A 17,090-nucleotide genomic window follows, 5' to 3' on the forward strand; every position below is an offset into this window, starting at 1 on the left:
GGACAATCGGGGATCACATCTTCTCCATGACCTAATGCAATTAACTGAACACCATGGGTTCACCTCTGGGAGGAACACCAGACTTGTGGGATTAAAAGGCTTTATTTTTACTGGTTTTATTTTTACTGGCTTAAGATTGTAGCTAGTCACAGATGCTCTGCAGGGAGAGAGGCAAGCGAACACATATCCCGGCCTTGCTTTTCTACCCCCACAGATCTACTGCTTGGACTTCCCAGTGGCAGAAACCAAACAGAAGCCAGAGAGCAGGAGATCCCACTGGTGGAGTCCACATGGGTCAGCCTCTGTGGGCAGAGAGCTGGGTGAAGGGCGAGGTGTGGATCTGCAGACGCAAATAAAACATATCTGGCGCAGAAGAGATTTGCAAGTTACAGTCAGGGACATTTTAAGTTAGGATGGTACCTTAAAAAAGAGAGAGAAAGAGAGAAACAATAAGAGAATTTCTCAACCTCCAGATGCCATGAGCCTCAGAACCGTCCTCCTGGGGAAGCCTGATGCGTCACTAATGAAGCACTACAGCCGTGGACTGAAATAACAGGCGTCACCAGTGGTGCAAACGCCACACGTGTGCAGGACTTCTTATCTGAATTGTCCTAAATTGAGTCTTTGAACGGTACAGAATATATTATTGCCCAATTATGCCAATCTTGTGACTTCTTAAATGTGTCGCATCACGAGGGGGGACAGGTGGAAATGGGGAGAGAGCTGGCATAATAAACCATCCTGAAGCTTAGCGGTTTAAAACAACAGCCATTATTTCCCTTTCTCAGGAATCGGCGATTAGACAGTACGTGGTGGGGACGGCTCCTTTTGGCTCTTTGCAGCTTCATAGGAGGGGGCTCAGTTGGCAGCTGGGGAATCTGTTTCCGTGATGCCTGACTTGCACGGCTGGCACATTGGTTCTGCCTGGCAGAGGAAAGACCAGCCAGGGAAGTGGGCCTGCGACTTCACGTCCTTTTCACGTGGCCTCTCAGTGGGCAACCTGGGCTTCCTCACAACATGGTGGCCAAGTTCAAGGGCAAGCACCCCAAGGGAGCAATGCGGCATTGTCCCTATCAAATCGTACAAGTCACACGGTGTCACTTCAACCATTCACGATTCATCGAAGCAGTCACCAAGTCCATCCAGTTTCTAAGGAGGGGACACAGATCCCAGGACTCAACAGAAAGAGAACAAGCTCAGCTTGTAAGAAGAATGCATAGGACAGAGGACACTGTTGTAGCATCTTTGGAAAAGACCATCTAAGATATTGTTGTAACTAACTTTGAAAAGACAATCTACCTCATTTACAAATCATTGTAAGCTGAGAAGAAATAAGATTTACGTTACTTCCAAAACATATGCCATATTTTTGAAGTCACCTTAACAATCCTATCTAAAAGCTCTGCAAATACATTCTTTTCAGCTTCTTTTCTTATGTTTTTTATTTTTTCCTCATATTCCATATGTAGCTCTTTTATTTTTTCCTCCATTTCTTCCTTTGGGTTATCAGCATAATCAAGCCATACTCTTACACATTCCTTCTCTAACTCATCAGCATAGATTTTCCTCAAGACCTCTTCCTGACGTTGCAGCCTTTCCTCTGTGTCCTTGTAGACGTTATCAGAAAAGTAGGCCCCTCCGTTGCCCCGCACCATTCTGTCTATTATCTCCACCAGCTCCTGCACTTGAGCTTCCTTCTCAGCCTCGTCTCTACTTATGTTATTGAAGGCACAGCAGCGGTTCCCACACTCTTTGACGAGATTCCTTAGCTTGTTGTCTGATGCTCTTATAAAGCCTTCCAGGCTCTGGCCCTGTAACTCATCTTTACGAGTGAATAAGAGGATCATGTGCTTCATGGCTTCCTTCCCAAACACGGCCTTGACCAATGCAACAGTATTCTGCTCTTCTTCCGTGAAGCGGCCCAGCTGCACCACCAGGACGATGGCGTGAGGCCCAGGGCACGAGGCGATGACACAGCGGCTGATTTCCTTACAGGTCGTCATCAGTGTCTCTTTAGTGTCGAAGAGACCTGGCGTGTCAACAACAAGAAGCTGTCTCCCCTTCCACTCCCGTGATGCTTTCTGACAGCTCTTGGTAATAGCTTGGGCAGAAATTTTAGACTCAAATTCTGTTCTCCCAAGGATGGTGTTTGCTGTCCCACTTTTCCCACTGCCGGTTTTCCCCACCAGAACAATCCTCAGAGTGTTGTCCTTAAGGCCGGCCATGATCCTGTCAAGAGGCGCTGGGTCTTAGGTACCCACAGACCTTAAGGAAGGGAAGGAGAGAGAAAGGGGGTCAATATAGGTCAGGGGAAACCACTTCCAGCCCTCTGTTCTTCTTTTGTTCTCCCTGAAAATTTATAATAGTCCATTATTCATACTGATTCCAGGAACGACAGAAAGATGGAATGGTTATTACTATGGAAGAAATAAAACAGCAGTTCCAGAGTTTCCCCACAAAGGAGTACTGGGTCCAGGTGCTTTCATAAGGGAACTCATTTAAACCTTTAAACTCTGATAATCTCAGTGCTAAACTATTCCTGGTCAGTTAAAAAAGAAGAAAAACTTTCCATTTTTCTATGAATCGAGTATAAGTTGATCCCAAAGGCAAACAAGGACTTCACCAACAAATATAGCTGACAACGTGTCTCATTTGCGAATATTCATACCAAAATCCTCAATAAATTATGAGACACTAAAAAAAAGCAATAGTACATTATCATCTGATTTATTTCAGAAGCACTAGGGTGCTTAGAGATAAGACAGTTGGTTGTTACAACACATCTCATTAATAGATTAAAAAGAAAATAACCTCAATGCAAAAAAAAATTTGGCAAAATTTAACACTGACTCATGTTTAAAGTATTTCATAAAATTAGAATTAATAGATTCTTCTCCAATATGATTTGATATAACTATAAATTTAAACTTTTTGTCCTTAAATGTCCTCCTGCGGCTAAAATAATAGATTATAAAGTTCATTTGGATGAGGAAAAAAAAAAACTAGCCTACACCATCAAGAAAAACAACAAAGAGGGACGACTAGCTCTACCAGAGAGTAAAACTTTGTAGCTTCCATAATGAAAGCAGTATGATGTTGGTGCATGAAGAGGAAAGAACAGTGAAACAGAAACAGAAAAGACAGAACTAGACCCAATTAATCATACAATATTCATTATTATTTGATTCAATTATATTATGCTAAATTTATATTCAATAAGGCAGCATCTCACATCAGTCAGAAAAAAAGATGGACTAATAAGCAATTTTGGGGTACCTATATAACCAGATAGAAGAAGATAAACCTGCATCCACTGCTTCATGCCATTCAAATTCCTAATTGGTAGAAATTTAAATATAAGAAATTAATCCATATTAATAATGGAATAAAACATAGATCAATTCTTTTGAACCAATTGTTCCCTGTGGAGTCTGCTAGGAAAGCATCCCATTCTTCTGAACACTGACAAATAAAGGGCAAGAATCAAGCATTCCTATTTTGTCTTTCTATATAACTGTACCTAGTGAAGGTGAAAGAGTGCTTGAGGGGAACTTCCTTTCATAGGATTATTCCATCTAAGAAATGAAGAAAGAGTGATAGAATTCAAATTATCATCATTTGTGACCCTTAGTGAAACAACAAATTTACGCCAGGCAATCATTAAAGTCTGTCAATGTCACAGAAAGAGACACAACCAAAAACATCATGTGCCTCCTGAGGGAAGCTTACAGCTGCACCTATGAAGGATCCCCCCAAAGACACAGTCAAACCCTGATCTAACCAAGCCTCTCCCTAGAATATCAATTCACACAGAACATGGAAACTACAACAGTAGGTGAAATGACAGCTCAAGGATTTAACCAACAAAATGTACTGCCCAAGCCTGTTGGACAAAAAAACTTTCCCTTTCTTAAACACAGAAATTTCCCAGAAAGAAACCAGGAAGGTTGGAAACCTCTATAGGAAGTTAAACTTAAGCGATATCCGATAATTGTAAGTTCTGGATCTTACACGGATGCACCTTCAAATCATTTTTTTAAATTATGAGACAATCAGTGAAATCTGAATACAACTAGTAAGTTTTTAAAAACTTGTCTTGCTTTTTGACGTCTGATAATGGTAATATTTTTTAAATGGTTTTACCTTTCAGACATATCGACTCAAATATTTACTGATAAACTGACACAATGTGTGATATTTGCTTCAAAATAACGTGGAGTGGGTGGGGACTCGTGAGCAGATCGATGAAATAAGATGTCCATCCGTTGATAATTATATAATAAGTTTGGTATCGGCACATGGAGGATCCTGATTATTCTCTTTTTCTTGGAAGAAGTTAAAATTGTCCACGATAAATATCTTAACGTGTGTGTAACATGACCCCTACTGAACACTCTACACCAAGCCTCCTGATAAATATGTGTGTACGTCATTTCACTTACCCCCCATAAGAGCCTGCAGAGAAGCTAATTTTATTATTTTAACTTTTGAGACGAGGACATTGATGAGGCTCAAAAATGCTGACACCCTTGCCCAACATCATGATTCTAAATTCCATTTATGACAAATCAGAGATAGAGTAAAGGATGGCAGGGACGAGAGCCCCCACTCTTTCCAGAATGGTGAACTGATAGCCAGCTTGGAATTAGGGAAAGCTACAAGGAATGGTTCGCATACAACGCTCTAGAATAGCCAACCTCTCCCTACCCCACTCCCTCCTACCCTCAGATGTCACACTTTTAGGGTCTCGGCTTCTCCCTGTGAAATTCTGGAAACATTCAGCACACTGAATTCTAGCTTGTCTCTGCCATGAGCGAGTGGCATCCTGGAGAAGTGCCACACTCTCTGTCCTCCTGCTTCTATTGTAGTAAAAAGAGGGATTTAGACTGGGTGGTCTCCAAATTGCCTTCCAGCTCTATAGACCTGCCGTGGGGACACTAGTGTCCTATGAAGGGAACAGGATGGGTTAGGAGGCAGCCCTCCGTGTCTGTCACCAAGGCAAGTATATGGCAGGTGCACTGGTCAGCACGAGCTCGCCCCATTCAGTATGAGATGGATGCACGCGGGGCTCCTCGCTCCCCTCCCTACCATCCACCCCGACCACTCTGCCAGCGTCCTCTCTGCTGTGCTGCCAGCCTGGACCTGGTCTCCTCTCAACCAGAAGCCACCCCCGCACAGACTCCCTGGACCTGACCGCCCTCACAGCTCTATTGCTTGGGCGCCACTTGTCAGCCAGGCTCACCTTCTTTGCAAGGAGTTGATGACTTCTCAGGTTTTCTCCAATGAAGCTGTTTGAGCTGGTGCTTTTGCTTTAAGTGCGAGGTGTTTGTACCCTTGGAAACCACTGAGCCAGGCAGCTTAGATTGGGTGGAGCCAGTGGAGGAACTGTTTGCCCTTAAAGAGACAGAAATACTGTCCCATCATTTGGTTGGTGGGTGCTGTGGTTTTTCTCAAGTTATAACCTTTTCTTCCATGGGCCCCAATTTTCAAAGCCATATTCCTTGATCCGGGTTAGAGTGGGGGATCCAAACGGCCCTGATTAAATGACCCACATCGTTCCCAGAAAGCCAGGCTCAGTGTCTCATGATTGTCCCTGCTGCAGTGGGAGATCACAGGTGATTCTGGAAGGAAGAAGCCGGGCATGTGACTTGGGGTATCGTGGGCTGCTTGCCAGTCATGGTATATAATATGTGACTTTAGTCTTGTCTTTCAGGAGGGTCTCGAGTTACTTTTTCAAAAATTAGCAAGACTCAGGTACAAAGCCAAAAGAACCTAAACTACTGGGAGCCCAGAGTAAGAGGAATAGGAGGCCTGGAAAACAGTGTTCCACTAACTACACAGTGTCTCTGGACTTTTTCATGTGGTTCTTGCAAGCTTGGAAGTATAGGTGAAGTGACAGGTAAAGATGCACCCAGGAGGCAGATACAACTTTCCCTCCCAAGCCTGCTGCCTTCCCCTACCCCAGGCCCGGCAGAGACAGCTTATCCTAAATCTACCCAACGAATGGCTCCCAGCTGCTCTGAAAATTCCCTTGAATAATTTCTCTTGAATAAGAGGCATAATAAATTCTCTTGAATAAGAGGCAGGCTGTCAAAGCTCTCACGGTTCATAAGATGTTCCAGTTGTCTGTTGCATCGTCATAAAAATATTAAGTTCTTTATGATGAATTTTGGTTCACTAGATTGAGAGGCTAGATTAGTCAATGCTTAAGCTTGAGGGTAAGTACTAAGATGACAGATGTGGCAGGAAGTAGCCAACAAGTTGGTATCCATGCAGGGAAGCAGCTAGGTTTGGAAATGATGGTGTCAATGACCAATTATTGGTGTTAATGACTTGGGTCACCTTGAAGGGTCCCAGGGAACAGTTTACTGATTCAACAAAGGCACAGATCAGGAGCAGCTCCGTAATTTGCAAGGTCTGGGACAAGAGGAAAAAGGCGGGTCCTTTGTTCAAATTATCACTGAGAATTTCAGGATGACATCAGCAGAGCATTAAACCCAAGGAGGGGTCCTTCTAGCACAGGCCCTGTGCAGCTCTGCAGACCGCGCACCCATGACGCTCACCTTGACAGGGCTGCCTTTCTATGAGTCTAGAGCAGAACCAGAACCACATCTCCTGCTCAAACGATGCCCAGTTCCATTTCATCCTACAAATTTCTAGAGTGAAACTCGTCCTGCCAGAAGCTGCCTTGGAGATTCTCCTGGTCAGCTAGTTGCTTCTCCAGGTATGACGCTCAGTACACCGAACGGGAAACAGGCAGTTGTGGAGTACAGTCCTGACGCTATAGGAAACAGGACGCGAATCTAGTGGTCACAGCCTTGAGGCCACTGGTCACGGACGAGTATCTGGAATGTAGTAGTCCCACCTGTGAACCCTAACTTAGGCGCAATCCCCTGCATAAGATTTGTGACAGGAGGATGGTTGCTTTTTCTCTCTCCTGTATTGTTCTCTTCACCTCATCATGAAGAGCTGCTTTCCACGTCCAGCTCTGCGGAGAGCCGCCTGAGTCTCTGCTGCTGGTCCTCACCTACAACGTCATGAGGTTGCCCTTCCCTAGGAGGCTGCTCCTTCCACACATTCAGAAGCAACGAGGTGAATGTGGAGGAAGCCCCAGCCTCCTTTTATCATTTTCCCATTATTTTTTACATCACACACACAGCCATACAGATAGATATTAATTTTCCAAAAGGTCAGGGGTTATTTTTTTTTAATTAAAGTTTATTGGGGTGACAATTGTTAGTAAAGTTACATAATTACAGGTGTACAATTCTGTATTACATCATCTATAAATCACATTGTGTGTTCACCACCCAGAGTCAGTTCTCCTTCCATCACCATATATTTCATCCCTTTTACCCTCATCTACCACCTTCCTCCCCCCTTACCCTCTGGTAAACACTAAAATATTGTCTGTGTCTATGAGTTTTTGTTTCTCATTTGTTTGTCTTGTTCTTTTGTTGTTTTTGGTTCACATACCACGTATCAGTGAAATCATATGGTTCTCTGCTTTTTCTGTCTGACTTATTTCGCTTAGTATTAGAATTTTAAGGGTTATTAAAAGAATTTTCTTTAAATCCAGTCTTGTGGAGTCTGTCTCATGAAGCTCAGGGCTTTTCCTGCTGCTATGATCTAGATAAATTCCAAGCTCAAACTTCCTGACATTGCAGAAATAATAGCAGGAGGCGAAAGGAACGGTTCCTCATCTCTCCTGACTCTTCTACAAATGGACAATTAACACTGGAACGTCAGCTTCCTATTGCTGCCATAACAAACTACTAAAAATGTAGTGTCCTAAGACAATACAAACTGATTCTCTTGCAGTTCTAGAGATCAAGGGCCACAGATTAGTCTTACAAAAATAAAACAAAGGCATTAGCAGGGCTCGTCGTTTCGGCAGGCTCCACGGGAGAATCCATCCGTTGCCTCTCCAGCTTCTAGAAGCCGTCAGAATTCCTTGGCTTGCGGCCACATCACCCCAATCTCTGCAGCCATCATCACAGTGCCTACTTCCTCTTTGATCTTCTTGCCTCCCACTTATAAGGACCTTTGTGATCACTCAGACAGTCCAGGAGAATCTCCCCATCTCAAAATCGTTACCTTAATCACATCTGCAAAAAATCCTGTTGCAACAAGGTAACAATTCACAGGTTCTGGGGATTAGACGTGGCTCTCTTTGGGGGTGGGGGCCGTTATTCAGCCGACCACATGTGGATACGTTAACCTCTCTTGCAACACACTCTCCTGGTCTTTAAAGTGGAGCGCTTACTTCATGTGGTTACTGCTGATATCAGGAAGCGCGGTGCTGCTGTAAAAATAAAACACTGAAAATGTGGAAGTGGTTTTGAAGTTGGGTAATGGACAAAGGCTGGGAGAATTTGGAGGCACATGATGGAAAAGGCCTCGATTTCCTTGAAGAGACTGTGGGTGGAAATATTAAAGGTGAGATCTCAGACCGCAGTGAGGGCCACACTGTTGTTCACTGGAGGACAGGTGACACTTGCTATAAAGTGGAGGAGCACGTGCTGAGTGATGTTCTACCCCTGGGTGGAGGGAACTTGTGAGTGATGAACGTGAGTGTTTAGCAGAGGAGGTTTCTGAGCAGAGTACGGGACATGCAGCCTGGTCTCTCCTTGCTGCTTCTAGGAGAGAACAACAGGGCAAGAGTTTGGAGCGATGCTTCTACGAGCCAAGGACTCCGAGGGTTGCCGCAAACCACAAGAAGCTAGGAACCAGCAAGGAAGACCTTCCCCAGGGCCTTCAGAGACCAGGTGAACTTTCTGACGTTGGACTCCTCAAACGCTGAGATAATCCATTTCCATTGTTTTAAGCTACACAGTTCATTGCCATCAGTTACAGCAACCCTAGGAAACTCACACATCTTTTCCTCCACCTTTTCTGACACCGGCTTTTTGTTCCATTCTCTTAACACCAAGATATCCCCCTTCTGCATTACACAGTCTGAACAGTGCACACTGACTAGCATCCATGCTTCCCCATGCCCCATCCACACATATCCCCGTGGACCATGGAAACCTCGTGACGGGCAAAGTGGTGGCTTTCTCAGAAAGGCGTTTGAAACTCGGCCTGAGCCTGTTTCTGGGAGACTTCTCATTGCCCGGGGTTCCCAGATGCTAGATCTGCCCCCCACCTCCTCACCCCCGCCATCCTCTCTACTTTGACCCTTTCTGAACTCAGGCCTTTTACAGAAGAATTTGGGGTTTTCAACAATTTATACAGCACCCAAAAAAAAGAAAAACTGTTTCTTTTCAAGAAGGACAGACGAAATGAAAGGCCGGCAGTGCATAAGGCTCCTGAACTCGTCCGGGAAACAGTCAGGATGGTATGAGCACAGGAAGTCATGAGACCACGTCTTTCTGAAAACATGCCCCAGACCCACCATGAGGACTCAATCTCACACACTTACAGGATACCAAATGCACACAAAAGAATCATTTCATCGTAAAAAAAAAAAAAAAAAAATAGAGGACATGCCCCATACAAATAACACAAAACCGGCTTCAATGCATTTCAATATACAGGAGGCATCTGCTTGGCTACACTGGCAGCTCAGGACGGCAACACCGTCTGGCAGTTTGCATCTTTCTGTTAGCCCAGTGACGCTGGTTTCATTCCATGAGCTTCGGAGTAGACTCTCATAGTAGCGCATCTGCACGGGGATCGACCATTAACATGAAGTGTCCTCAGGAAAAGATGCTGCCACTATCAAGATCTATGTCACACATACACAGAGACACACACACACACAACAACAACAGCAACAACAAACCATAACCCCTCTGAGCGCCACTATCTGTACAGATAAGAAGACAGGGACGTGTTAAGATGATCTAAGATGATGCCCACCAAGGAGGTATATCATATGATAACATGGGTCTGGCCCAGTGAGAACAAATCCCCAGACTCTCCCACTGGCATGAATCATGAGCCCTGGCCTCTTACTCACACTACTTCTCACACACTGGTTGATTAGAGAGATCAGCCTCTTACAGTGTACAGAGGTCCTCAAAGGGAGACCCCAGGGAGGGACCAGTCCTGGGGCTCTTGGTTTGAAGGGTCTGATGTGAGGCAGCAACATTATTACGGGCCCTCTTCTCCCAGTGCTCTGAGTCCCTAGAGCCATCAGAGTCATGCAGAGTTACAGACCGTGACAGATACCAGGTGTTTCATCTCAGTGTCAGATACAGATATGTACCACTTGGTACCAACATCCAAGAAAGCAAGAAGCAAGAAAACAGGCATTTTCTCCCCGAATTTTCTGCTACACTCATCACGCCCACAGCTCCCTGCCTTACTCATCTTCCGAGACTTTTTAGTCCCCTCCCTCCAAAACTCACAATGTTTGCTTGGATACCCTCTCAATTCTTAGCCATTCCACGACACTAGTGGTAAAAGGTAAAAGGAGACACGGCTTAGGAAAACAGGAATTAGGGAAAAATTCAGAGGCTGCCATATCCATCTGGTAGTATTCACTAACTTGTCCTTTTTCCAGGATTTGCGATTTGGTTTGCACGATTTCTGCTGTTATCTAAATGTCTTCCTTTTGGTTGCAATTTGACATCTTTCGTTGCTTCCCTCCAACCCTCCCGTAGAGTGTTCTTAAGTGCTTTATTACTAATGATAAATGCATAAATAAAACTTTAACAAGAGACAAAGAGATCATTTAAATATATATCTCAGCATATCACAGCTCAAAAAAACTTTTTTGGTTTCTCATAATCTCCTGTATTTCCAAGAAATGAGCTACAGGATGATTTAGTGTAAATTCACTTGTGTACAGCAAAAGATGTATCTTGCCTCGGCCACAGCCACTTCCTGTCTCACATTCTCCTCATTCTGTCTTCCTCACCACTTAAAGTTGTGGTCACAGCATAGACTAGAAAGGCTAGGTTACAGGGTCCATGTCCCCTTATTTGTACCTGCTGAAGTGTTCAGAGGGGTGAGGGGAGAAAGGCTGGGCCAAGGAGACACATCACCTTGGAGATCGCACTGAACTGTGCTCAGGATCCCATTCAGCCCCTTCTCAGGCTGTTTCTGGCCAAGGAATTAAAGAAAGAGTTTGCCTCTGAGTCTCCAGACCCGTGTGGCCCCATTCAGAGCAGGGACAACACTTAACACTTTGACAGGAGCCAACAAAATGGACTCTGCTCTAAACTGGAACAGGTGCTTCCGAGGGTCGCTTTCAAAATCCTAACAATGAACTTCTCAAAGCTCAAGAGCTACTAAATAGCTAAGCAGCCTCATTGTTTTTGAATATTGTTTATCATGAAGAAATATCACTTGAAAATTAGAATTAAACGACACATATCAAAGCTGTGAAAAACCATAAGTGACTATTTAGAAATATAAGGAGACGTCAGCATGTCTCCTATCCTCTGCAAGCATTACACGTCTGCATTTAGTGGAACACCAAGGACTCAAGACAGAGATAGCAGTCTGGAGGACAGCGGCCGCTGCCACCTGGGTCCCTATTTCCAATATTTCATTCAACTCCACTAAAGAACAAGAAGGGAAAATAAACCACACAAAATCCATGCACACAGCTGGAAGGAAGATGAGGGGAGTTAGCATGGGCTACAGTTTAATCTAAAACTACTGACAGGATTTCCATTTCGGGAAACATCATGAGGAACCCTGCAGACTTATTGCTGGTGTAACAACCGCTACTGGTGAAAATGATCTTTTAAAAAATTAAAATCTCTAAAAGCTGCCCTACTGCCTGGTGGCTCAGGTGGTTGGAGCATCGTGCTCCTAACGCTGAGGTCGCCAGTTTGATTCCCACATGGGCCAGTGAGCTGTGTCCTCCACAACGAGATTGAAGACAATGAGCTGCCGCTGAGCTGCGGAAGGGGTGGCTGGATGGCTCAGTTGGTTAGAGCGTGAGCTCTCAACAACAAGATTGCTGGTTCACTTCCTGCATAATACAATATTAATATAATACCAGGTCTTATATTAATTATTGCTCCAAAAGACGCATTAGAGCTGATTGTCCAGCTTGGTCTTATTTTCAGGGAAATGGTATGAGCTTAACAACTGAGCCCTGAAACACATGAAGCAAAAACTAACAGAAGTCAAAGGGAAATAGACAATTCAACAATAATAGCTGTAAACTTCAATACTCCACTTTGAATAATGCCCAGAGCAACTAATCAGAAAGTCAACAAAGAAAGAAAAGATGTAACCAACCAGGTCAACACCAGAACACTCCATCCAACAACAGCAGATATACATTCTTTTCAAGTGCTCAAGGAACATACTCCTAAATAGACCATTTTTGAGGCCATAAAATAAACCTCAACACATTTAAAAGGCTTGAAATCATACAGAGTATGTTCTCCAGCCAAAACTAAAGTAAAATTAGAAATCAGTAACAGTAAAAATTGGGGGAAATTCAGTAGTAAGTAGATATTAAACAACACAATTCTACATAGCCAATGAATCAAAGAAGATGAGTCAAAAGGGAAATTATAAGTACTTTGAGATGAATGAAAATGAAGAAACAAAATAGCAAACCTTATGAGGTATAGCTAAAGCAATGCTTAGAGAAAATTTATAGCTGGAAAGATAGATAGATAGACAGATAGATAGATAGATAGATAGATAGATAGATAGATAGATAGATGATAGATAGATAGATAGATAGATAGATAGATAGATAGATAGATATCTCAAACAAGAAAGATCTCAGGCCAATAACCTAATATTCCACATTAAGCCACTGAGAAATTAAAAGCAAACTAAACCTAAAGCAATCAGAAGAATATAAGAAAGAATAGAGTGGAAATTAATGAACTAGAGAACAGAAAAACAATATAGAAAACCAACAAAAGCAAAACTTGGTTCTTTGAAAATATCAACAAATTGACAAATCTTTAGCTAGTTTCACCAAAAGAGAATGGAGGAGAATTAAATTACTAAAATCAGGAATGAAAGGAGAGACATTATTACTTAGTTGGCAGAAATAAAACAATTATAAGGAAATATTATGGATAATTTTATGCCCCCAAATCAGATAACACAGATGAAATGGAAAAATTCATAAAATACCAAAATTGTCTAAAGAAAAAAATAGAAAGTCTGAATAGACCTATAACACATAAAAAAATTAAATTACTCATGAAAAATATTATCTACAAAGAAAAACCCAGGTCGAGACGGCTTCATTGGTGAATTCTACCAAACATTTAAGAAGAATTAATACCAATTCATCACAAACTTTTTTAAAAAATAGAGGAGGAAGAACATTTCCCAACTCATTCTATGATGCCAATAGTGATACCAAACCAGAAAAAGACATCACAATAAAAGAAAACTACAGATCAATATCTCCTGTGAATATAGATGCAAAAATGCTAGCAAAAAGAATTCATCAATATATGAAAAGGAGAATACACTGTGACCAAGTAGAATTAATCCCAGGAATGCAATATCGGTTTAACATTCAAAAATCAGTTAATATAATAAACCATTTCAATAGAATAAAGAAGAAAAAATGATAATCTCACTAGATTTAGAAAAAGCATTTGACAAAGTTGAACACCTTATCATAATAAAAACATTCAACCAACTAGGAAGAGAAAAAAACTTCCACAACCTGCTAAAAGGCATCTATAAAAATTCTACAAGTAGTACCACACTTAATGATGAAAGACTGAACGCTTTCCTGCAATGATCAGGAATAAGGCAAAGATATCTGCTGTTGTCACTTCATTTCAACTTTGTACAGGAGGTTTTCACTAAGAAAACTGGCAAGAAAAGACACTGTTCCCAAACAGGCTGGGTAAACATCTGTGAATCAGCCAATGTGATACACCATATTATCTGTATGAAAGATAAAACTCATTTGATCATCTCAATACATACAAAAAAAGCATTTGACAAAATTCAACATCCTCTCTTAACAAACTGGGTGCAAAGGAAATGAACCTCAGCATAATAAAGGCCATATATGATAAGCCCACACCAACACTACACTCAACAGTAAAGTGCTGAAAGCTTTTCGTCTAAGATCAGGGAAAACACAAAATGTTCACTTTCACCACTTTTATTCACTATAGCACTGGAAGTCCTAGCCAGAGCAAGTAGGCACAGAAAGAAATAAAAGGCATCCAAATAAGAAAGGTAAAAGTAAAATTGTCCTATTTGCAAATCACATGATCTTATATATAAAAATTCCTAGAGACTCCACACACAAAAAACAAAACACCAAAAAAAAAACAAAACTGTGAGAACTAATAAGCAAATTCAGTAAAGTTGCAGGATACAAACTCAATATACAAAATCAATATAAAATACCTAGGATTATATTTACTAAGGAGATGAAACACCTGTTGATTGAAAACTGTGAGGACTAATGAAAGAAATTGAAGAAGACACAATTAAACAGAAAAATATTTTGTGCTCATGGATTGGAAGAATTAATATTGTTAAAATGTCCATATTACCCAAAGAAACCTACCAATTTAATGTAATTCCTATCAAAATTCCAATGGCATTTTTCACAAAAATAGAAAAAAAATCCTAAAATTTGTATAGAACCACAAAAGATCCTAAATAGCCAAATAGCCAAAGCCTAAGAATGAACAAAGCTGGAGGCATCACACTTCCTAATTTCAAACTACATTACAAAGCTATACAAATCAAAACACTGTGGTATTGGCATAAAAACAGACACACAGACCAATTAATTAAACAGAGACCCCAGAAGTAAACCCATGTATATACATGCTTAATTAATTTTAAACAAATGAGCCAAGAATATACAATGGGGAAAGGATAGTCTCTTCAGTAAATGGTGTTGGGAAAACCGGATACCCACATGCAACAGAATGAAATTTGGCTCCTGTCTTACACCACACACAAAAATCAACTCAGAATGGAGGGTTAAACAGGTGTCTTATTAGGAAGCAGGTTGAAGAGGGAGGAGAGGGAGGAGGAAAGAGATGATCTCATCTAATCTCTCAACAACCCTGAGAGAGACAACCTATATCATTACTCCCGTTTTCGCAAAAAGGTTTAACACTTAGGTTAAGCAACCCCCATGGCTAAACAGCTGGCGATGGCGGGGCTGCGAGACAAACCCCGGTGTCTGGGACTCCTTCCAGCCCCTCACCTCCCGCCTACTGCCCTCCTGCCCTTCCTCCCTGGGATGGACTCTGGGAGAAGTATGGCAGAGGCCCCTGCAGCCGTCAGGTAGGGACAGCTGTGCAAGGTAAGGCCCAGCAGGAACGATGTCTGGTGAGGTCAAGTGTGGAATTGCAAAGGGGCGTCCTCTAGAGAAACGCTCACCCGGTGCTGAGCATCACAGGCGCACGTGGTGAAGCCACAGGGAAAGAAATAGCAGGTGAAGATGCCGGGAGTGCAGGAAGCTCCGACCAGAGGAGCTCAGGGAGGGGAGGGTGGAAAGGCCAGGTGAAGGCGCTGTTGTTCTCCTTTGTTCAGAGGGCTCCTGGAGGCCCAGGTGAGCTGCTGCGGTGCTTTAAGGGTTGGCAGCTGACAAGTCCCGTGTCCTGCAGGTTCCGAAGACGCCACGCAGGGCCTGCAGGAGCCCAGGCTGCGGCTCATCCTGGCTGGGAGGACAGGAGCCGGGAAGAGCGCCACCGGGAACAGCATCCTGGGCCAGAGGCGCTTCCTCTCCAGGCTCGGAGCCACCTCGGTGACCAGAACCTGCGAGGTGGGGAGCTGCAGGTGGGGCCGGTGGCACGTGGAAGTCATGGACACCCCGGACCTTTTCAGCTCCCAGGTCTCCAACACAGACCCGGGCTTCGAGGAGCGCAGCCGCTGCTACCTGCTGTCGGCGCCGGGGCCGCACGTGCTGCTGCTGGTGACTCAGCTGGGCCGCTTCACGGCGCAGGACCTGCAGGCGGTGAGCGCGCTCAAGGAGCTGTTCGACGACGCCGTGCTGGGGCGCGCCGTCGTGCTCTTCACGCGCAAGGAGGACCTGGCGGGGGCCTCGCTGCAGGACTTCGTGCGCGACACCGACAACCGCGCGCTGCGGGCGCTCGTGGCTGAGTGCGGGAACCGCGTGTGCGCCTTCAACAACCGCGCGGAGGGCTGGGCGCTGGAGGCCCAGGTGCGGGAGCTGCGGGAGCTGGTGGAGCCCCTGGTGCGGTACCACGAGGGCGCCCCCTACTGCAACGAAGTGTACCTCCTGGCGCAGGAGCTGGCCGGGGCGAGCCCGGAGGAGCGGCAGCGCCGGGTGGCCGAGAGCCTGGCGTGCCGCGCGCGGGCCCGGGCCCGGCGTGGGCTGCTTTCCCGACTGCGGGCGTGGGTGGCGGCGAGGAGGCGGCGCGTGGCCGCGCTGCTGGGCGCTGTGGTGCTGCTCTACCTGCTGTTCTCCAGGCTCTGGCCTGAGGCCATTGATGAGTTAGGTCCAGAGTGACAGCCAACAGGATTTTGACCCATCAACGTATATGCGCATTCATCCCTGGTGTGTGAGCTTCCTGGGCCCCCAGGTTCTCCTTGCCTCTCTCACCTGAACATAACCTAACAAGCACAGTGCTGAGAGATCCCATCTCTCCCAACACGTTGCCCTGTGACCTGGCCCTCCCTGAGTTGTCCCCTTACTGAAGCCAAACAACTGTTGTTGCTTCTGCGAGTTTCCCACTGACCTCAGGCCGCCCTTCCCAGTCATTGAATTGTCTTGTCTCCTAAGAGCAGATGAGCATTTGTCCTCTCATCCCTGGTGTCCCCACGGGACCAAGGGAGAAAGCCAGCACAGAGCCTCAGTCCATACCCTTTTGTTTGAATTAACTGAATAAATGTACGGGGCAATCACACTGTGTTAAAGGAAATCAATGTTTGTAGATGTTTCTTCATCTGCCTTACATGCCCATTGAACAGAGCTTGTCGTTCCTAACTCCATCTGCAAAACCACACAGCCAAGTACAGACAGACATGCACATACACACCTGGGGGGTGGAGGGTGCTCATCAGAAGAGAACACTCTGAAGAACAGTCCACCTGTCCCAGCAGGGGACATCTCCCCCTGCATCCCCATCCAGACCCCTCCAGCAGCTTGAATACTGACGTTTCTACAAGTCCAAGGAAACTATAAGTAGAGACGCAGGTCC

General features: G+C 44.4%; 2 protein-coding genes and 1 pseudogene across 4 annotated transcripts in view; 1 reads left to right on the forward strand and 2 right to left on the reverse strand.

Moving 5' to 3' along the window:
• The window catches only part of GIMAP4 (GTPase, IMAP family member 4), a 43,079-nt gene extending 37,814 nt beyond the window's left edge, over positions 1 to 5,265 (reverse strand). Inside the window, exon 1 of the mRNA XM_088799812.1 lies at positions 5,243 to 5,265. The gene's annotated coding sequence lies outside the window, so the exon portion shown is untranslated. The remainder of the gene's footprint in view (positions 1 to 5,242) is intronic.
• Positions 84 to 5,370, reverse strand: GIMAP7 (GTPase, IMAP family member 7). 2 transcript variants are annotated; one of them, XM_088799819.1, is made up of 2 exons: positions 5,243 to 5,370; positions 84 to 2,265 (listed from the first exon to the last, which is right to left on the reverse strand). In XM_088799819.1, the coding sequence occupies exon 2, from the start codon at positions 2,223 to 2,225 to the stop codon at positions 1,344 to 1,346; it is 882 nt and encodes a 293-aa protein (XP_088655945.1). In that variant the 5' UTR covers positions 2,226 to 2,265; positions 5,243 to 5,370; the 3' UTR covers positions 84 to 1,343. The 2 variants fall into 2 exon arrangements, with proteins under 2 accessions (XP_088655945.1, XP_074171254.2); XM_074315153.2 differs by having other exon boundaries at positions 5,246 to 5,322.
• A 9,693-nt stretch (positions 5,371 to 15,063) lies between these two features.
• Positions 15,064 to 16,796, forward strand: LOC141567558 (GTPase IMAP family member 1 pseudogene; annotated as a pseudogene). The gene is made up of 2 exons (XR_016021882.1): positions 15,064 to 15,210; positions 15,534 to 16,796. The product of XR_016021882.1 is annotated as a GTPase IMAP family member 1 pseudogene (transcript).
• The last annotated feature ends 294 nt before the right edge of the window (positions 16,797 to 17,090 follow it).

Source organism: Rhinolophus sinicus, chromosome 8 (genome assembly GCF_057876585.1).
Source record: "Rhinolophus sinicus isolate RSI-liver-muscle chromosome 8, RSI-T2T, whole genome shotgun sequence".
In the NCBI taxonomy this organism is placed as follows: Eukaryota; Metazoa; Chordata; class Mammalia; order Chiroptera; family Rhinolophidae; genus Rhinolophus; species Rhinolophus sinicus.